The sequence below is a fragment of the Asterias amurensis genome, chromosome 6 (genome assembly GCF_032118995.1).
Source record: "Asterias amurensis chromosome 6, ASM3211899v1".
Lineage (NCBI taxonomy): Eukaryota > Metazoa > Echinodermata > Asteroidea > Forcipulatida > Asteriidae > Asterias > Asterias amurensis.
The window spans coordinates 7,398,079-7,420,830 of NC_092653.1; the positions used below are offsets into that span (position 1 = coordinate 7,398,079).

At 38.7% G+C, this 22,752-nt stretch overlaps 2 protein-coding genes across 3 annotated transcripts in view; one reads left to right on the top strand and one right to left on the bottom strand.

The window, feature by feature from the left end:
* Positions 1 to 9,111, top strand: part of LOC139938798 (somatomedin-B and thrombospondin type-1 domain-containing protein-like) — a 20,893-nt gene extending 11,782 nt beyond the window's left edge. For both annotated transcript variants that reach the window (XM_071934434.1, XM_071934433.1), the window contains exons 3-6: positions 5,081 to 5,269; positions 5,726 to 5,825; positions 6,773 to 6,870; positions 7,511 to 9,111. In XM_071934434.1, coding sequence (XP_071790535.1) covers positions 5,081 to 5,269; positions 5,726 to 5,825; positions 6,773 to 6,870; positions 7,511 to 7,701 — 578 coding nt within the window. In that variant the 3' untranslated portion in view covers positions 7,702 to 9,111. The remainder of the gene's footprint in view (positions 1 to 5,080; positions 5,270 to 5,725; positions 5,826 to 6,772; positions 6,871 to 7,510) is intronic.
* A 145-nt stretch (positions 9,112 to 9,256) lies between these two features.
* The window catches only part of LOC139938795 (clathrin heavy chain 1), a 46,148-nt gene continuing 32,652 nt past the window's right edge, over positions 9,257 to 22,752 (bottom strand). The window contains exons 20-30 of the mRNA XM_071934427.1: positions 22,429 to 22,621; positions 21,806 to 21,963; positions 21,157 to 21,321; positions 20,330 to 20,486; positions 19,776 to 19,894; positions 19,148 to 19,297; positions 18,339 to 18,530; positions 17,676 to 17,897; positions 15,181 to 15,402; positions 14,346 to 14,421; positions 9,257 to 13,486 (exon numbers count right to left, since the gene is read on the bottom strand). Coding sequence (XP_071790528.1) covers positions 13,365 to 13,486; positions 14,346 to 14,421; positions 15,181 to 15,402; positions 17,676 to 17,897; positions 18,339 to 18,530; positions 19,148 to 19,297; positions 19,776 to 19,894; positions 20,330 to 20,486; positions 21,157 to 21,321; positions 21,806 to 21,963; positions 22,429 to 22,621 — 1,776 coding nt within the window. The 3' untranslated portion in view covers positions 9,257 to 13,364. The remainder of the gene's footprint in view (positions 13,487 to 14,345; positions 14,422 to 15,180; positions 15,403 to 17,675; positions 17,898 to 18,338; positions 18,531 to 19,147; positions 19,298 to 19,775; positions 19,895 to 20,329; positions 20,487 to 21,156; positions 21,322 to 21,805; positions 21,964 to 22,428; positions 22,622 to 22,752) is intronic.

The following is a 22,752-nucleotide window of genomic DNA, read 5'->3' on the forward strand; positions in this document are numbered from 1 at the left end:
CCATCAAAACTTTAAACAAAAAACATTCATAAATTGTACACAAACCGCGCGTTAACACCCCATATCCTTTCCAACACTCAAACTGCAATCCTCGTCATCGAAAACCCTACCAAACAAAAACCGTCATATTATTTTATCACCACCAAACCTAACACTGCAAAACAAGTTAAACAACCACCACCACCACAACCACAAACTTAATGCAAATATCCCCACCTCGATTTGACACATTTGAGATGATTGAGTGAGTGTGTTAAACATGACATAGAACATTCGTGTTGAAGGCAAAAGGAACTCATGCAGGATGCTCCACCGGCTCTACGCTGTTATTAGTAAATGCCTGGCATAGTCCCTTCTTTGATTAAAATTCTCCACTGTGCGTGTCATTATAAGTCAGCCCATTAATGTGTGCGAGTAATTTCAAGAATGTTTATCCCGTTCCACTGACTTAAGAAGCGAGATCATGCAGAAGCAGTGTATGTGACTTAAAATGAGGATTTTGCTTTTAAATGTGAGTTCATGATTGATGCGTCGAATATAGGGGGAATCAAGTTGTCTTACATCACATGCCTAACTATAAAATTCTGCAGATTTTAGTGTTGTGTATGGTACTGGTCTTCGCCTTTCATAGTATAGGCTGTACACGAAGTGGCAGCTTCACAGCACATAATCAAACGTCCTATATACTTCAACGTATGTAACGCGGCGATTCAGGTAATCTCCAAGAAGAAAATGTTCACAGTTAGTCTAAAATTTTAATTAAGTTCAACATTTTGAACTGACTTTGTGTTAGGACATAATAAGGCCGTAAATCCGAAGCTACAATTGTAACTACAACGTTGTCTTAAGTGTACTTCAACGCACGGTGACGCAGCGATCAGCCGCATATCCGCATAGCCGACAATTCAGTCAATGCCCAATAAAAATTGATTTTTTTCTTATATTTTGTTATGCAAGACACACAAGGCCTGAAGGCCACTTCAAGGTGTGGGCTACAATTATTTTGTTCCAGAGGCCGTTGCCACCTACTCCTCTAGGGTTGGAACAGGGTTACCCCCTTTTACAGACGGATGTAGGCTTGGGTATCTGCTACCTGGAGTGTGTTCTCTTTGCATGGCGCGGTAGTTTGGTTCCTGTAAAAATGGTCGAGATACGAGATGGCCTGTTAAAAGATGAAGTTGGAATCTCTCCTAGCCCTGGCGGCCGTCCAGTCTCACATTCAGTGTCTTGTGTAAAGCACAGTGGAATCGTCATAGGGCTAGAATCACTCCTCACTTTCCTGCTTTGTGACATTATTTTAATTCAAACAAAACCCCCGTGCCAGTTATAAAAACACTCTCACCAATGTGTGGTCCTATTTTGGTGTTTGAAACAACAAAACGTGTGGATGCCAACATTCCGAGACGAGATTTCAATTTTCGAGTGTGCCAAATGTTTAAACTTAGAATATCTCTTTCAAAATAGCTACTACTTTATGTATGTTGTTAACACTTAGATGACGTTCGCAACGCCAGATGTACACCATCCGATTGCGATAACCCTTAATATAACTCGAAGAAATGAGTTAGATGAGGTGCAAGCTTGGGAGAAGCAGGTCAAAGAGATCAGGGCAAGCTGTTTTTTCAAAGCAGAAAATCCTGCTGAGCAAATGGAAGAAATGAGTCGGGTACCAGTCGTAGCATTGGTAACTGCATGCTGTTCAGGCTGGTATGACAATTGTTTGCTAAGCAAGATTTGGTGTGCTTTGCAAGTTGTTGCACTTACGGGCTTTATGAAATTAGGCCCAGGGCAAGATGTAACAAAAGCAGAAAATCCTGCTGAGCAAATGGAAGAAATGAGTGGGGTACCAGTCGAAGCATTGGTAACTGCATGCTATTCAGGCTGGTATGACAATTGTTTGGTGTGCTTTGCAAGTTGTTGGGCTTACGGGCTTTATGAAATTGTGCCCATCAGGGCCCAATCCATAATGTTTAGCAGAAAATACTACTTGACAAATTTCTCTGCTAAGCAAAAAATGAGTGGGGCACCAGTCGCATCAGTGTAAACTGTACATGGAATACTGGCTGGTAATCTGTTTTTGCTAAGCATTTTCCTGGGCTTACTAGTTTTTTTGTGCTTACAAGCTTTATGAAATCTGGCCCAGGTGGCGACAAAGTAGACATATAGGCATGACTCTCTACTCCAGGACCTCTTTCCGAATCACTCCCTTGATGAGGCCTTTGGATTGGCTTGTCCGTGCGGTCTCCCCTGGTTCCCCCCACGTACACAACCCACTGAAGTTTCAGAATTCAGACAAACCTTTTCATTAATACCGTACCAATGCTAAATACTCACCTTTAAGTATTCCTTCATCGCCAACTTTATATCTATAAACATCTATAAACATAGCCTGATCTAAAATGTTCTACATTGTTGTTACTACATCCCACACGTTCCATCACCCAAAAAAAGAAACATACACGGTTACAATATTATTGTCGAAATAAAGGTTCGCAATAAAATGAATGATGGATGATTATGATGGAAACTCGAAACTTTGTAAACAAGACAAGAACCTTAACCCACGCTGTGCGCGTGTTGTTATGTCCATTGAATGCAACAACCTCGTCAATTAAAATAAAGATCATTGGGACCTAGAGATAAATGGACCTTATTAAGCCCGGTTCATACTTCTTGCGAAGGCGAATGCGGAGCGAATTTTGGTGACGCAGCAATCGGTACGCGCTCCATTTCCCTTTTTGTGATGCAATGACATTCGCATCGCACGAAGCATTCGCAGGAAGTATGAACCGGGCTTTAAACGCGCAATTACATATGTACGCTCGGTGCACACGGTATATCAATGAACAACCTTCTATTGACCTCTAACCGAGGGTGCCTTGCTCACAGGATCATAATTTTGATAGTTGCTTCTTTTAAGATTGACCGTAAAATAGCACTCAAATCCGGCACACTAGCTCTTATGGATCAACCCCGAGCTCTTATGGAATGTCATGTCATGAAACAAAGAAAATGTATAGGTTTCGCAAAATTTCATCCATAGTAGTGCGCTCATGGCGTCTGGCTCAAAGCATGTGCGCATCTGAAGTTGTCACGTTGTTCTTGCTTTATTACTTTCAGCGCCCAACAGCGCAATAGGGCGAAGCACTCCTGTCAAAAACTCTCGTCAACACAAGACCCCCTTTAAACCATGTTGTCATTTTGTACAATGATAGCTTTCTAACAACTTCCCCATTGGCAGAAAAATGTACATATTAAAATCTCCCAGAGGGGGGCCACAGTCAGATAAATACTGGGTACAGAGGGTGTCTAGTGCAAGGCACTTTAACCTTGGGGCAGCTGTTGAGGGATCCAGGGTAATGACACGAGTGGACGCAGCACGAGCCGTTTTATTGGGATCAAAACATCAACGATTCCCACATCTTAAAAACACCACGTGGAGTGTTGATGCAATAATAAATACTTTAGGGTGAAGTATTTCAAGGCAGAGCGTTTTTTAGGAAGATATTTCGGGAAGGGAATTTTGAACGCAGTGGGAGTTAGATTCCAAAGATGTGGTTCTGGTAAACATTTTGTCTATTATTAAATTGAGTGTTAAGGTTTTTTTTTATTGGCGTGGCCCAAATGTGACTGGGTGGCTGTAAAATATTACCAGGTTGGTGTCGCGAGTCTGCAATCGAATCAAGTGAAATTAGAAATACTACTTACGCGATTAAAAGGCGTTTTTTATCTTGACAGATTTGTTGTTTATTCTTGTTAATTTTTCACTATTATGCTTTCAGGTCCTGTAACAAAAAAAAGAAAAAAAAAAAAAAAATTTCATTCCACACTCAAATCTTCGTTTTTCTCTCAACCTCTAGCCACCAATATTTTGTGTTATGTTAGTTTATACTTTGTCTTTCCAAGTTTTTGCCGTTTTTTAGGTTAACTTCAATTGAATCAACATTTTATTTATTTCATCACAGTTTACAAGTAAAAAGTGAAAAAAATTCCCTGTGTGTACCATTTTAAAAAAAAAGGTTTATTTACTGCTTAAACAAACAAAGTTTAAGTCACAGTGTTCTAAATAATTTAGTTTATGTCTCTCCATATCGCCTCGTTCTTTATTATTTATATATAAATATTTATTATATCTCATTAGAATTCACTACACACATCTCTTTTCCCTGTCGTTATCAAAAGCCAGCAAGATTAAGGGTCTTCATCCAAATCATCAAAAAACGATTAAACCAAAATATTTCCCCTCTTCCTCTTTTCGCAAACCTCATGGATCTGAATCTGAATTATATAAAGTCAGCAAAGCATCCTAACAGAAACATCACACACATTTGTTTGCAAAGAATACAATGGATAATACGATCGGTTTTAAACGTGGAAGGGATACCCCCTTTAGTCCAAGGTAGGGACTGAAAAAACCCAAATCCACATGCAAGGCTCTGGTACGGGCTCGAACCGGTGTCGCATGCAATAATGTCCTCTATGCAATACTATTCGGAGGACAATATTGCATATGCAATAATGTCCGCCGGACGGTTTTGCATCATGCAATCGTGTTCGCCCGGACGCTGCTGCATTATGCAATTGTGTCCGCCCGGACACATTTGCATATGCAGTTGTGTCCGCCCCCGTGCAAAACCGTTCTTGCAGTAAATTAAACGCCCTTGGTCGACGGGAACACGTTCGCCATTTTGTTACAAGTTAATATAAGTGCATGTCATGAATGCGATGGGAAATGTTCGGCCGTTGGGTATTCGCTGCAATCATGAAATACGTGAATATTCATGCTGCATATTATGTAGGTTCAGTGCATGCACGCTCGCTTACGCGCGCACACGTACATGTACAGTCATGTACAGTCATGTACATGTCCGCCGGACGGTTTTTGCCATAACCCCGGACACGATTGCATATGCAGAAGTGTCCGGAGCGGACAATATTGCATGGCGGACACAATTGCACCTGACACCGGGGTTCACTGAGGTGAAAGTCATGGACAGAAACCACTGAGTCAACCTGACTGTCCACACATCATGCCTGCCCTAAATCCATTATTACCTCATCTTTCCCCTTTCTCATACAGCCACTGACTGTGTAGTATCATCATGGAGTTACTGGAGTGGATGCAGCGTGTTGTGTGGTGTAGGAGTCAGCGAGAGAAGACGGTACAAGATCAAGGACTCAGAAAATGCTGGAGAGAAGTGTCCTCCTTTTCGCCAAATGAGGGCATGCTTTTCAAGCTTTTGTGACGCCAGTGAGCTCCCATCCAATGGTAAAATAATAGATATTCACAAATCACCCCTTTATATTCGTAATACTACTTTAGATCAATTTAAGGCGTTCTGTTGACAAGAAACACCGTACAAAAGATCTGCCATTTCGCTATATATCATTGACATCAGATCAACAACGATGATCATCGTTCTGGATTATACTTTACAAAATATTCCACTCTTTACTCGCAGAGACCGCAATACTCTTAATCCAAAAGTCCATGAACCTGAAGACAAACAGAGTGTACTGTAAGCGGCGAGACCACAACAACGGCTCTTTTCAGAGACAACACCTCCCCCAAAAAAAGATTTACACGATGTTGGTTTACATAATATCCACCATGCAAAGCTTCCATCACAAATTAAGAACCCAGACAATTATTTTCCTCGAAATCTAAATAGAATGGCAGCCAGAATAAGTTTAAAGTGGTTGACTTTGTGTTCCTCGTTTCCAGGTATTGCACTTCTCCTTCCATATTCTGCCAGTGAGAGAAGAAATGATCCCGATCTGAACCTTATGACAAACTTCCTCATTAGTCTGGGCCGGTACAAACCGTGAGTGTCACATTTATTTTGAAGTTCTATTCAACCCATTATAATGCATTATTTATTGTAAAGGGTAATAAGTTTTTCTTAAAGCCATTGGACACTTTCGGTAAACAGTATTATCCAAGGCCCACGCTTCGTGTATCACAACTTATATATATAACATAACAAACCTGTGAAAATTTAGGCTCAATTGGTAATCGGAGTGGGGAGAAAATAACGGGAAAACCCTACCTTGTTTTTGCACGTTTCGCCGTGTAATGACATGTGTTTACTATAAATCCGTAATTCTCGTTGTCGAGAATTGATAATTGTTTTAATGTTTTCTCGAAAAGTAAAGCATTTCATGGACTAATTTTTCAAGAGAAGTCTTTTACCACTACCTTCTGTAAACCCTGTAAGTTATTTGTAAATCTGTGAACTTTTTTTTTCTGTTCCGAAAGTGTATAATGGCTTTAAAGAACGACTAATATTGCAGTCATAGTTTCTCCATAAATTCTCAAAGGAACCACAGGTTCCACAATCGATATAAAGACCCCAAATCCAATGTGAAATAGGCCTACTACATTGCAAGTGTCGTGCCGTTACTTTTTGAAAGGAATTTTATTCAGGGGTCAAAGTTTAATGGGCTGCTTAGGCAGAAAGCATTGCTTAACAAATTCTGCTTAGCAGAAATGAACAGGATACTAATTACAAATGGTGTGACACGGTAGTTTGGCTGGTGAAATTTTGCTGTCAGGCATCATTTCGTTGTGCTTAGCATATTTTTTGTATTCTAGGCAGCCCTTTGAAATTAGACGCTGATAATTTCAACCTTCCTTAATACACGCACTATTTCTTGACCACTGTAATATTTTTGGTTAACCCTGCCGTCATAATCTATTGTCTGAAAATAGTAAGACAAACTGACAACTTTAAACAATGTACTAACCTTCTCCCCACCACACCATCCACAGATTCAACAGTTACTGTGTGTATTTCAAGCTGACTGGACTGAACAAGAAGTGTCGTTCCAACGGTGATGACACAGAGTGGAGCACCTTCGCCAAAAAAGGTACCACGACACTTAGTAAATTCGGTTATATTCCAGTGATTCACTCCATAATTCCACACAAAGCAAATGTTGAAACGGCCTATAATCATTGTAGTCAATATGTGTTGAGCATGAAAGTCAATCTTTCAGCCATTCTTCTTAATTTCAATTTTGATTGTTCACTTGCAACATATACAGTCCGGCGGACACAGTTTACTTTATCAAAATAAAATTTTTACCGCCACAAAAAATCTACCCGCCAGTGGACGATAGTCAGAAGGATTTCTGAGATATTACCTCTTTCGCTTGTAATTTTTAAGCGGATACTGAAGTGTGAAGAAGAATTTACGTATTATTTAATTATGAACTAGTTATAATAAAAATAGTACCTGAATATAAAATACAGAGATTATTGTCTACAGAAATCATGTTTTCATTTTAAAACACCTTCTAGACACCGGTGTTTAAACCGAAGTTATCGTCTGCTAAATAGAAGACACACACTAATGTATTTTTACACAGCAAGCGCACACGGACCATGCACGGATACACTGCTAATAAAGAACCAGTGCCAAGCCACTCTCCATCAAAAAGTTGATAACGAATGTTTTAAACGACATTTATTTTAACTAAATTGACCAACTATTTGTACTCATTACAGGAACAATAGTTTGTGCGGAGTGTGACCAACCAGCGTTCAACAGCGAAGGGCGGTGTCGAGGAGAAGGCATCCAGGGGAAGAAATCGCGTTGGGCCGCCCTGGACCTTCCCAAGTGCCGCGGTAGGTGGGTTCGGACATCAATAGAGGAGAAATGCAAGTGCAATACAGGGTCGGATTTCATATTTATTTAAGTCTTCAAACTTGATCAGGAATTAACATTTTTTTTGCCAAGTGGTGGTACCGTATTTTTTCTTTGAACCATTTTTGCACCTTTTCTATCATTAATGTGGCAGAGAGTAGCATTAGGCCATCACTTCTGTGGTTGGAACAGATTCGTTTTTCCTGTCGAGTTAAAATGGTAGTTTCTCAACAACCAAACAAACTAAAGTTGGACTAAAAGTTCAGGAATGTTTAGCTATACTCCTTGAAATAATAAAAATGATACCTTTCAAATGTTACCCTAATTTAACAATATGTAATGTTCTTACACGAAGCATATCTGTGGCGGCCATTTTGGCAAATCACTAATTAATTTAGTATTTTAAGTTCAAGCTATGTAAAGAATGACTCATTATTAAACTAGACCATCTCGTTTTGAAATTAGGTCTTATAAATTTTATATTGCTGGTTCTAAATGTATTGAACAATGCCATTGTACCTTTAGTAAATAACTCGACCTCCTCCTTTTCTATGCTGCATCAACTTTCTGTTAAAAGAACACTATGCCTTGAATCGGACGAGTTGGTCTATAAAAAGCGTTTGAAACCGTTTGTTATGAAATGCATATGGTTAGAAAGATGTTTTAAAAGTAGAATATAGTGATCCACACAAGTATCACTCAAATGGCCGACCGTGTAAGTCGACGAGGTAAAAAGAAACCCACGCAATTTCGAGGCATATTTGTGTGGATCTTTGTATTCTACTTTTTACATCTTTCTACCCATATGCATATTATAACAAACGGTTATAGAACGCTTTTGAAAGACCAACTCGACCGATACAAGGAAACGTGTTCCTTTAAGTTCTTGTTTGCTATTTAACTGTTTTTTTTTACTACCGGGCGCGAGTAGAATGACTCTTTTTAGCACCAAAGGTTTCTGAATGTATTGTCTTTTAGTAAATAAAATCAATGCCGTGTAAGGACGATGTACAAATAAAGTAGGGCCTACTGGCTTTTCGATTGGGTGGGGGGGGGGGGGGGTGGGGGCGCTAGATTCAAGATTGCGTCACCACCTTATTGGGACCGAAAACTCGGAATTTATATTTTGATATATACATTATTTTGCATTAACTTTGCTCAAGGCATGATTTAGGTAGTTTATGAAACAATTTCACAATTTCAACCCAGGTAAACAACTCATGAAAAAATTATGAAGTAATGTTTTGTAGAAAATCTGCGGATAAGTTTGTTTCAGGCAGCGTTACCTTTTTTTGATGGAACTCTGTGCGTTGGCATTGGTGATTTAATTTGAAGAGAAACTGTATAGCACCAGCTGTGTTTATTTGATAAAATATTGGCGTTTGTATAAATTGTCGTTTATAGACATATTTATGACTGAAATCACACCATCTTGTAGAATATTGTGTGTAGATGTGATCATTTTGTCACAAAAAGGAAGAGATGTTGAAAGCATATCAGGGAACTAGATTGGCTCAGTACCTTTCACCTTGCATGAAGATTAACACAACAGTCTTCCACAAACTAGAAACTACAACTTAAAAACAAAAGCTCTGAACTAAATAAAATTTACTTTTTCTTTGACCCCATAGATGAGTCATTTAATAGTTGGATAATTGTATATAATAATATCTGGCACAAATTATACTTCAAAAATTAATCACAAGATTGACAAATTCTCCAAACTAACATTATACAAAAAACAACAAATTGAGATTACTTTTGAAATGAGCGACACTAATGTGTGTTACTATTGGGTTCGGATAGATAGATAATGTGTAGACTTATATCATGGTGTAGTCATTGTTCTCCAAACCGTACAAATACATCACACCATAATGAGGCTGGAAGGGGAAAACTAGTCTGGTCCCTTCTTGTGTATGAGCAACACACATTAATCGCCAGTATGTATACAGGGAACCAAACAAAGATGGCCACAATATGACAAAGGTCTCTCTACACAGTTATGTGATTTACACTCTGATGGTGGTGCTTTTTTGGTTAAATTAAATTAAATAATCCTTTAGAAACTGTGCTTTAGATTTGTTTTAATACATTGAATATATATTGTGACTGAAAACATTAGGTTAACAACTGAATATTATAGTACATTCTTTTGTAATGTTGTAACAACTATATGCTTTTTTGGTTATTAATGTTACAGCCAAACAATGTTAACGTTTATTAACAACTTTGGATTTTTGCTTTTTAAACACATCTGCTGCCACTGTTATGTTTTGATAAGATGTTCATGTATGAAATGACAGTGGACTGAAGCACCTCATTTTTTAAAACAGAATTTGTGTAACTTTGAGGGTGATTACAAGAAAGATGATCTCCCATATCTGAGAACAAAATTCAACTGACTCTCTAAGTGTGATTGTACAGCAATTTACACCATGCCAACTACGGTATTAATTGGTTCTCTAAAAACAAAACACCTTCAACTGCTAAAATTAAACAGAGTTTGATTGAAATCTAAATAGACTAGCTCCTCCTCTGCCATAGAGTTTTTGAATGTACCTACTACAAAATCGCTTAGCTAAGAAATAATAAATTTGAGGTCGTTCGTCTGTGATTTAAACAACAATGTAAAATCAGCAACACAAAGAACACTGAAAGCAGAAATCGGACTGCGCAGTAAGCTTAAGCAGCAAGTCTGTACAGCATTGGAAATTCCCCGTCTAATTTACAAATAGACCTTTATCACTGCGTCACCAGAATGCTAACATTCATTGCGCATGGCACCAGACTATTATTTCGTCCAGCCTCAGTTTGGTTACAATGAGTTGAAATGGAGTAAAATCAAGGTGATAAAGGTCTATTACAATTATTGTATCTTGTGATTTAGAAAATGTCACATTACCTTCATACACTGAAATACACAGTTTATGTTTTCAGAATTGGTATTCTTCTTTTCCCCCTTTTTTTTAGGAACATACATTAGTTTGTTTCCTAATATTCAATATAATATGAATAAACCAGTGAAATCCCACCAAACAGAATTCGGTGTGTGTTCTTCCCACGTTACAAGGCCGATACCATCAGAGAGAGACATCACAGTTGCCAATGACAACGATTAACTTTGTTTAAACTTTGCTAACTTGACTAATTTATCAGACAATACAAAAATCTACCAACTACACGCCTCGGTCAATCTCATCGTTACCATTCAATTTTGAAATTAACTCTCGGAATAAATCCTACATCATGATCGGATCAACATGACCCCTGACCCCTTCAATGTGCTCAGCTGACCTCCGACCTATGTGATTGGTGTTTCGTAAAATAAAAAAAATCCTAAAATTATTTGTAGATATCCCGACAAATTCTTTCAATCAATTGTCCCAAAGTCGTCAATACATACGGCAGGCTAAAATACAATTTATTTAAACCTCTCATTCGGTTAACATTGTCCTATAACGCCATAACGAATTCCCCTGCACTCATGCTTCAATAAAACATTTCAATAATAATTTCACTCTAGTTCTAACCCCTCCTTCCTTGTGATTGTGGAACATGGACCGACTCTAAATGATAAACCCCAACACTCTAAACACTACAAGACTTCAATAGTGCTATATTTATAGGCTGATACAAAAAGCCACAACACTGTTTAAGGAATGTTCCACTTAACCAATCAAACTGACCATTACACTACTTACTTCCCAATCTATAAAACTGCTAAGCAGCAAATATTGCTTACCAGATGAAAACAGCTAAGCAAAAGGAACCCGTCATAATCTACAGGAACATTGTACAGTATTTTGACCGGTAGCCTGTTTATGCTAAGCAGATCTTATCAGTGCTCAGCAGCTTTATGAAATTGGGTCCTACTCACTTTGCATGGATGGAATGACTTTAATTATTTTTTTCTTCGATCTATACAAAAATATCACTCCCACACAGAAAATATATAATGGTACCAGGCTTAAAAGCTCAAAGCATCCAATTTGGATTCTGACATTTTGAACCAATTCGTAATCACAATTAAAAACACCAGTTAGGGATCTATTCTATTCTACACTAAATGAATACATTTGTTTCTAGCCACTACAGTTCTCTACAGTCTACACTATCATATTTTTCATTCTTGCCTTTATATAATTTTTTTTAAACAATTTTTTTTTCTTTGACTATTGTGTTTTTCAATTCAGTATTTGTTATAATATATTACATTACCCCAATATATTTCATTACATTTAGGTACATATTTTTTTTTTCTTTTACATTTTTTCTCCTTTTTTTTTTTATAAAGCCTATTATTAATAACCTGCACAGACACAATTGGACTAATAACTGACATCTGAATGACGAAACTCACCAATCACTCACAAAAAAATAAAATTAAAAAAAATAAACTTATCACAGAAAAAAAAAAACAATTTCCAAGTTACCGGAACATCAGCTGAGCACACTGGGGCTAAAACCTGAACTGCCACACCCAACCAAATTTTCAAAAAATCAGTGCATTTTCCTTGTACTTTTTCAATTCCTTGGTCAGGAAAGAAAAAAAGATCCCTCTAGAGCTATACAATAAACACGCAAACACATTTGAGTACAGTGTGACGATAACGGATGAGGAATGGGAAGCGTTGGGGCGGGGGCTAAAATGCGACTTAAATTTAGATATATATATATACACACATATAAAGAGTTGCGAAGCAGCGCTAATCTACGATAACATAAAGAATCTACGCATACACAGGTTATCTTGGAGTAGAAATCCGCCAGATTTGTTGGATTGATCTGAGCACCCGCTTTATCTCCGCTCTCTACGGAGGGCGCCCTCTACAAATTATTCGGTGCGCATACTCTTAAATTGCTTCCGCCATTGTGATAATTATGATCAAAGCAGCTTTTGCTGCACACAAACAGAAGCCATGTAAAATATCCACATATAAGGGTTAACCAGCAAGCACCTGTGTCATTACCTCATCAACTAAAATATCGCCAAAAAACTGTTGCAATATATTTTTAGTTGAATGGGAGGGAATCGCTTCAGAGCCCCAGACTTGAATAACATCTGCCGTGTAGAAAACATTTACCAGCTGCAATAATACACTTTAACATTGCAATCTGGCTGCTCTTATAGTAAGTTATTAAACTTGCAAAGCAGCGGCTTTGAGGAAAAAGCTGATCACCCCTGGGTTCAAGATATGAAACCCACTTCTGATCACCCCTGAGCTTCAAGGTACGAAACCCATCTCTTTGTGAACAAACCAATAATATGCCAGAGATTATTATATAGCTCTATACTAGGGATTTACAGACAGACAAACAAAAATAGTATAGGGGGAAAAACTAACCGCCTCGACCTTCACATCGCCTTCTAAAAAAGAGGGGGGGGGGGGGTTGAGATTTTATGAAAGCAAAGACAACTGTACCATCACTTAGATTGAAATTAACTGAATTGAATTAACACACTCAACTTTTAAACTGAAGCAAACTAAATACTCATTTAAAAAAGCACTAGTTTGTGATTTGAGTTTGTAATCTTATTTCACAAATCAAAAAGAATTTTTGAAAACCAAGAAATTTAATTCTCATCCCCTGGCTGCAGTATCCCCCTCAAATGCTTTCCCCCTCTCCAAGGAACTAAGAAGTGGCGGTTGAATGGGTTATTCTTTCCCCCTTTTGTGAGACTCTCTAGTTCAATTACTGTAAGCGCTACTCTCACATGCCGTAGTAGCCCGGTTGCGCCCCCATCATACCCGCTCCGGGTACACCCATGGGGGGCATCTGGGGAGGGGCCATCATCATGCCTGGACCGGCCGTCAGCATCAGCTGGGGTTCATCTGGGGAGAAGAAACATTCAAATGTTCCAGTTAATAATAATAACGATAACAATAATAGTGGCTTCTTATAAAGCGTGCATATCAGTGACGCTTAAAGACAGTGGACACTATTGGTAATTGTTAAATACCAGTCTTCTCACTTGATGTATCTCAACATATGAATAAAAAAACAAACCTGTGAAAATTTGAGCTCAATCGGTCGTCGAAGTTGCGAGATAATAATGAAAGAAAAAACACCCTTGTCAGTTGTGTGCTTTTAGATGGTTGATTTCGAGACCTCAAATTCTAAATCTGAGGTCTCGAAATCTAGTTCGTGGAAAATTGCTTCTTTCTCTAAAACTACATTACTTCAGAGGGAGCAATATGCTGCCAATCCAGCCAGAAACATCAAGGTAATCCCCGTCTAGTTTTGATAAGTACACTTGGTTCTTTTACGCACGTTACATAACGCACAAGACAAAGTTTCAAATGTTCCAGTTAGGGTTGTGTAAACCTTACCATTGATAAATACCCTAAACAGTCCAGACAGTCATAATGGTTTACAGTTGGTCACATGACCATGCTTACCTAGGCCCAGTCTCATAGACCTGCCTAAGCACAAACAGTATTAACTAAGTACGCCCAAGTTCTGCTTATCAGAATAGCGTTACCATCCAAACTACCACGGCACATGTACCATTTGTGACTGGTATCCTGCTCTTTTCCCATGCACAACTTTGTCAAGCAATATTTTCTGCTTAAGCAGAAATTGGGCCACAAGAATAGACTTTCCTCAAGACGTGAACTGGCAACCTGCTGGAGTGTACCAGATATTTAATAGGTGGAGGTATTTTTCAGATTAGATATTGAGATGACTTACTGTACACCAAGGGTTGGTTCTTATTTGATTCACTCTCCTCGGATCTCTCCTTCTCTGAAGCTGCCAGTTTATCAACCTAGTGATAGATAAAAAATAACAGTTTATCAACCTGTTTATAGTTAACAGTTCATCAACCTGTTTATAGTTACAAGCAACAGTATATCAACCTGGTAATAGTTAAAAACCTGGTATTGGTATTACCCTTAAATTAAACAAGTAACCAATTGAAGGGAAGGGTAACAACCAATGATCACATTTTTGACCTCACGAGGGCGCTTTCATCATCAGGGAATGTCTTGCATCACATATACAGTTCCATCTTATTTAAATTGGCCTGTGTGTAATTTTCTTGCATCAATGACGAGACACATAAACATAGTAACAACAAAGAAAGAAGAAAAAACATGTTTACTTGTTTTGCATCTTGATAAAATGGTCCACATATACGGCAAATTTAGAAACAAAGTATTTGTGTATTTGACTAAAGGCCCGGTCACACAGGCCCCGATAACGAGAACGATAACGAGAACGATAAAAATGCACGCCCTCGATTGGTTGAAATGCTCCACGCAGAATACGCCCACGCTCATTCAACCAATCGAGGGCGTGCATTTTTATCGTTCTCGTTATCGGGGCCTGTGTGACTGGGCCTTAAAGCCTTGCAAATGTAAACAAATTTTCTTGAGTCACATTTGAAAATACAGCGTGTATCAATTATTTTGTAACCAAAATATCTTTACATTTGCAGAAAGTATGAACTGGGCTTTAGCCAAAAGAACTTGATTTAAGGGTAATTTTTTGTACTTGTAATAAAAACACCAAATCATTGCTTTACCTTTGAGAGGTATTCCCTCATGACCTGCACCATGTACGGCATAGCAAAGTCCATGATCTTATGGCGCCAAGACAGCTCTAGAATGACGTCCGGATGCAAGAGGTCGTAGCAGTTGAAGAGAGAGGCACTGAAGCACTCGTGGAGACCTTGGTCCAAGAACCAGGCAATCAACTCCTCGGCGGTCTCTGTTTCCCTCGACTCAGCGGCGTATTGCATGGCATCCTAAAGCGAAGAGAGACAATCAGTTTAAATCATGTTTCGTGTCACGCAGTCTTTTCCCAGTCCAAAAATTCTTAATTGTTCCATATATGATTTGTAAATGTGCACAGCAACAATCGTGGTTACTCACTTTTCTTTTGTCCATTTTATGAGCAACAGTCTGAAAACCACTAATGTAGCAGTTACCTCAATGGTATTTAAATATCACTTAACAATCGCTGTGTCATTTATGAACAACAAAGCACTTGATCTTTTTGAAATACAAGATCAGCAAGGAGTGACTGAATATTTGTATGTTGTTCATTTGGTGTCTTTGTCACAAAAAGTGTACCCACGATTGTGGCTGTGCATAAATGTAAGCTGTAAATGCATGAAATCACATGGAAAAGAGCTGCCATGATTTGCATCTTGCAATCAGGTACTTTTTGAACAACATACAGGAAGATGCTTAAGAATTACATTTAACATCATACTAATAGAGGGGAAAAGTGCCATTACATTGAGACTGTCAAGCTTGTTCATCAGAACATGAAAACATTTGTTTATTTTCAGGGGAATTTCTGCAGGAGGTTTGCAACTCTGGTCTTGCCCTGGTCTTGTTACCCCTCTTCAAAGGTTTCCCAGAGTCATTCAAGTTATTTCCAATGGAAGTGCCCTTCACAAAAATAAAAATGGCCTTGCCCTCTCAATGATGAAATTCTAGGCCTAGCTATAGAAACTTATTTTGAACTGCTCTAAAGTACACAGTACATGCCGATGATAATCTAAATTAAACCTATACCTAACCATGGCCCAATAAGGCGTGGAAGATGAGCAATTTAAAATTAAACGAACTACGCAAAAAACCTTTGCTCCTGAAAAATATCAACAACAAAAAACACAAATCGAACAAAAAAATGATGGCCAAATTTGCCAAAATGTAAAAATCTAGTCACAAAGTCCTTACATATATGTAAGTAATAAAAATGCAGAGTGCATACCGGACAAGGGTGTGTGCAACCAAATAATTATCGATTGAAAAAGAAAAGTTCAAAATCATTGAAGTTTTAGAGACACGCTTACTTTTGCTTCTACCACTTTTTTTAACATATCTATTTATAGCACCATAACAGAAAAGATTGGTCGTAAAACAAAGGTTTTGCTTTTGAACTTTTTGTTCAGCACAAACAAACAAAAACACAGTAGATGACAATACATTGGAAAAGATATGAGAAATACATAGCACAAACAAACAAAGACGCAGTAGATGACAATACATTGGAAAAGATACAAGAAATACATAGCACAAACAAACAAAGACGCAGTAGATGAAAATACATTGGAAAAGATACAAGAAATACATACCATATGCAGACAGGAGGCGAGGTAAGGTGGTGGGAGGGGACTAGGGGAGAAATAAGGGGGAGGGAAGGATGCAAGCAAAGATGCGTTGCCAGGAATACGTAGCAGACCACACAAAGGGCAAGCATTACAGGATCATGCCCATGTCGGTTTTCATCTTGCCAGATGATGCACATTTTTTTGGAAGCAATCCCAGGGACCATAGATTAGTTAGTTATTAGGTAAGGGTAGGAGGGAAATCTAAAAGCGAATGTGTTAGTTTTACATAAAAAGCAAGATTTTGATAGCAGATTTTTCAATCTCATGCTCTCTACACATGCTACATGCAACAGCAGATGACTACGGAAAAGAATGTTGTGACAGTTAAGGGTATGGTCTGGTTCTACTGCTATTTTATGCAACATCTTTGATTTCTGACCGGCTGTAGGTTCAAAACCTAATGAGTTTGTTATAAAATGGATATAACTGGTAAATTCACCAGGAAAAAATAATATGCAAAAGGCAAATTTACCCCATAGATTCACAAACAAACTGTCTGGGAAAAATAAATTAATGACAAGGTTAAAAATTATGAATGACCTTAATGGAAAATTGGACCGCCATTGCTAATTAAAATACATGATAAATGGGATATTTCACATGATATGAGAATTGGTATGGAAGTAAAACTAAGAACCCAAGCCAGCCAGAAATTTGAGAGCAAGACAAAAACACTGCATCACCACCAGAGGAAACTGGGCATGAAAATGGCATCAAACTGATGAAGTAATTTGACCAATAATCTTGTCACCCCAAAACCCCAAAACCAAATTCCAACCCATCCGACATCTATCAACCCCAAATTCCCAAAAGTTACGTCCAATTTCCTCTGAATAAGCCACACAGTAACAGACACGAGCATGGGAGGGGTGGGGTTTTCGTTCACACTCAAATACCCTGTAAAGCTTGTCCTTTTTGCACAACTCCACAGCCTGTTTCCAGCGGTTGTTTCTCTTGTACAGGTAAGCGGCGATGCGTCGGAACTCCAGGAGCTCGTGCTTCTCCAGACGCTGGGCGAGGGCGATGTTGTCAAAGTTGTCGAAGGCGTCGATTGAGGTACGGAGTCCCTGGTAATCTTCCTCGTCGATGAGGAGACCGTTGAGGGCGTCATTGATGGCCTAAAAACGTTGAGATATATCAAAATATGAAATTAATTTAAAGTAAAATTGCAGAACTTATAGTAAATCTCTGCCGGTTTTAGGCATCAAGACATATCAAAATATGAAATTCATTTCAAATGAAATTGAAGAAATCACGGTCAATCGCTGCTATTTTTTTTTATTAAGGCATCAAGACATATCAAAGTTTCAAACATGGAATGTTGGGTGGTAATCTGTTCCTGCTAAGCAAGATTTTCCTGTGCTTAGCAGGTTTTTGTGCTTACACGCTTCATGAAATTGGGCCCTGTTAGCGGGATATGATACTTGTGTTGAATAGCATCCTTGTGTGTTGGGTTTGTTTAGAGTTGCTCACAGACAAGTTTAGCAAGTTTGTCCTGTGCTAAGCAATTCTTTTTTTGTGCTTACAGGCTTTATGAACAAGCAGTCTTACTATCTCACCTTGTTGTTGTGGTTCTGCACCTGCCTCAGGTATGGCTTGACCAGCGGTAGTTGGTCGAGCCTAGAGAAGAGACTAACGGCTCGGGTGTGGTCCATACGTGGGATGAGCACAGTCAGAAGGTCGTTCAGCATCATGGGTTTATAGTCCAAGTAAAACTGGATACTCTTGTAGTAAAGCTCTATGTTTGCAACCTATAACAATAATAATAAAAACAGCATTTATACAGCGCCACATATCTAATAAATTGCTCAAAGGCGCTGCACATAAAAAGGTACAAACACTACACAATATTAAACTAAACAAATGCTAATAAGATCAGAAATTGATACAAATCAAAACAGGCAAAACTTGTTAAAAAGCAGGTGCGTATAATGCATTACAGTGTATGCATAAGTCAGTATTTTTAATTAATTAATTAGTCCAAGGCATATCACAACACCTATTGGGTTATGAGACCCATTTAAGTGTTGCTCGTAAGGGTTTACAAGGTGCAGTGCAATACACGGAAAACTGGGGCAAACCACTAATCCTGAACTAAAATCCCACTTTGTACACAATCACCTGATAGCTTTTACTGGGATTGAAAGTTTCAAATTTGCATCCGGTTATTATTTTTTCTATCCTGCTCTACGATTGGCAGTCTTGCCTTTTACCACGCACAGTTCCTTTCAACATCCATAGAATTGTCAGCCTTGGATCCCCTGATGGATAATGTACAATAATATCATCTCTCGGGACGCCCCTCAAAACCGCCTTATAAGGAGAACCCTGTAGGTGAATCATAAGTTTAAGGAGACACACCACTTACCTTTGTAACGATGTCTTTGAACTGTGCCTCCTTCCAGGCGTCGGTTGGGTGTGCCATCATCGTGACTACGGCGTTATCAAACTCCTCATATTTGTCGTACAGAAACACTAACTCGGCCCATAGGTGAGCATGCTCGGCTGCTCGTAACACCTGTGAGTGTGGATCAAGAAAATTGATTCAAAACCTGGCTAAATAATTTTTAAAAATTCTGTAACGACATCTAATTATATTTTCAAATAAATTTTAAATTTTCAAATAAATTTTCAAATAAATTTTCAAATTAATTTTCAATTCAATTCAATTCAACAACATTTATTACCATTTCACGTATATCTCATGTGGCGGTATCACACAAAATGATGATTCACATAGAAACAGAATACAATAATAGAAAGAATAGGGCAGAGTTTACTTGATTTGCTTGATTTGGGAACGCCATACAGGACAAGACAGACAGTGGACACAACAGACAAAAACAGACATCTTCACTAGAGCGATATTGTTGGGTTTTCCCCCAGGTGGAACCCATGATCCCTTTTCTCGTTGATACTCTCCTTGAGATGTTAAAAAAAACCCAGAGAAATCACATCCCTGCTTTAAGGTTTTTTAAAGAACTGGCTTTGCCTACCTTTGGAATGTTGACCCTCGACCAGAACAGCTCCAGATGTTCCCGCATCTTGGAGGGCTTGTACTTGGAGTAGAGGATTGCCAGCTCAGTGAACATCCCCATGTGAGCACGCTCCAGACCTAATGAACACACAGAGAAACAAGCAGTTCATAGTTAGACACTCTGAACTACTGTATAATTTGAACAAAAATAATATTTGGGAGGCTAACCATCCTTAAATGCGAAGGACGCAGCTAACAAGGTGTTCGAGACGCAGGCATGCAAGGGCGGCTTTAGCGGCCAGGCACATCAACCCATAAATATGACCATGGAGCACAGCCAGAGATTTTGGTTTTCCAGATTCACTTTATTTTCTTTCCATTACACAAGATAAACAATGGAACATAAACATAGAAATAACAACTATTTTATATATGCAAATAATAAATAAACAAATTTATACAACATAAAGCAAAAACACCTCTAAAAACACTTGAAAATGCAAGTGGAGGGGGCCCATAAAAAGCAGAAATCGCAAGTACGCACCCCTCCCCCTAAGAAAAGGTCCAACTTACCTAGAGCAGCCTCAAGAAGCTGAATCAACTCCTCAAAGTAGCCTCTGTCTTGGTAGTAGTTGATGAGTTCTTCCAACTCGTCAGCGTGGACCACAATGTGAAGACCACACATCTGGGCTAGACGGAACTCCTCACCATCAACACATGAGAAACAGACCTGGTGGCACGGAAATAAGATTGATTAATTATCATCAAAATGTACGAATGTGATGCCATCAAGCTAAATGATTGGTTTGTCAGGAATATTAGGCCGTGTCCGAATTGGCGACTTCGGCTACAGCTACGGCTAGGGCGCGCGTGTCTGCTATTCTTCGACACTGACAGACGCGCTGATCTAGCCGTAGCTGTAGCCAAAGTCGCCAATTCGGACACGGCCTAAGTATGGAGAAACAAGCCAAAACAGGCCAACAGGGGTGAAACTTTTAAACAGTATTTTTTTTGTAAATTTAACTGTCAAAATATAGTTTATTATTGGCAACTTCCTTCCTTATAAATAACATCAAAAAGGGTTTAAACTTAGCACAGAAAGAAAATCTGCGAATGTATTTCCAATAAAAAAACTTGTCTTTAACACCCTTTTCTCAGTTATATTCTCTCACATTACTTAGTATTTCAACTTTCAGAACTTTTATACCAAAGGTAGTATCAACGTGGGGTTTTAAAAGCATTAAACCAAAGATTAATCTCTTTTCAAATGTCTAAAAAAAAAACTGATGAAATTATTTCTTAAGAGACTGTGGCCAATTTTTTTTAGAGCCGCTTCAGAAGAAAATTATGCTTACAATTTTTCTGCTAAGCTAAAAACAAATGGAACAAGGTCGGCTTACCTCCTTCCATGTTCGTGTGCTGTTGGCCTTTCTGGCGCTGTCCACGGCGTTCTGGTACTCCCCGAGGTGAACAAGGGTGGAGGCCAGACGGGCAAAGTTGGAGACATTGTTGTACAATAGCTTGGCCGCCTCGTACATGCCTTCATTGTAACATCGGTCACCAACCTACAAACACAGACAAGAACAATGCATAAGGAATATCTCAGTTTGTTGTGACAATGCCTCCTCCACAATGAACCAATGCAGCATTTAGTGGCTGAAAACCTTATGAAGAGAACATTCATTCGCACATGCTGGATCTTCTCTCTGGAACCAAAATCCATCAAATTATTTGTAAAACTAACGATGTACACAAGTTGCTGTGAAAACTCACCTTTTCAAGATGTATTTCTGGAATTTATAGTTTTTTTGCCTTCCACGGTTATGTTTTCCTTACTTGTTATTTTGCTTTCTTTTCATTGGATACGAACATGTATTGTTTTGTTTACATTGTCTCTGCTGCGCCTTGAACACCTCTTAGGATTGATGGCGAATTACAAATGCCTATTATTATTATTAAAGATCGAAGGAAATCTTCAAAGAATAAAATATATATTATAATACTGCGTTTTGAAGAGAATCTCTGTGTTTAGAATCTACTACCACTTACCTGTTGGATCTGAGCGTGGTTGGGTCCAGAGATGAACTCTTCCAGATCGGCGAGACGCTTCGTCTTTGCGAATGCAAAGATGAGCTCCGTCTCCACGAAGGAATCTCTGGCCTTCTTACGAGCCATCTGCAGATAGCGTACCAAGTCCTCCCAGTTACCTGAGTGAGCCACAAATAGTATTAATTAGTAATCAGAAAAAATATCTTAATTGTAAACTTTCATATAATCAAAAACCTGGATAGGGGACTTTGAGGTATAGAAATTAAAACAAGCGCAACAAATCATGCAGAATAGCAGTGATTATTAAATAACCGTTCAACAATTCAAACAACCAATGAGCACAATAAGAGTGCTATAAGGTCATCATAATTGTAATGATCATACCAGTTTGAATCATGCCGGGGACACGTTGTGGATTGGGTTTTCAGTCGCTACCTTACAACGCGGGTTTTCCCAGTAATAATCCTCTGAGATTTTCCTCACAAATCTAAAACTGAAACTTCCTACCATGTCTTATCTTCATTGAGCTTTTGGCTAGTACAGTGATCAAGTTCACTTTTTCTAGAGAGTCCTTGGCTTCACAAACAGAATAAGTGAAATGAAATGGCAATATTTTGTCTTACCTGATGCAGTTGATGCGTCAACGACCTCGGTGTAAGTTGAAGGGTCGTCGGCCTTGATGTACGAGTCAATGGCCTCTTTCACAAGACCACTCTTCATCTGTGCCATGGCCAGCTGGCTCCATACTGAGGGCTCATTGCAACGCTCTGCAAACTCGTACGCACGGTCCAGGTTGCATATATGCTCAATCAAGACCTAAGCAGAGGTACAAAGGTTTGCAACTTCAGTGTTTTTCAAAAACAGGTGTCAACATTGATTGCAATTTCAACATCCGGTAATTTCATAGTGTAATAGTGGCTCAGATAAATATGAGACTGTCTCAACAA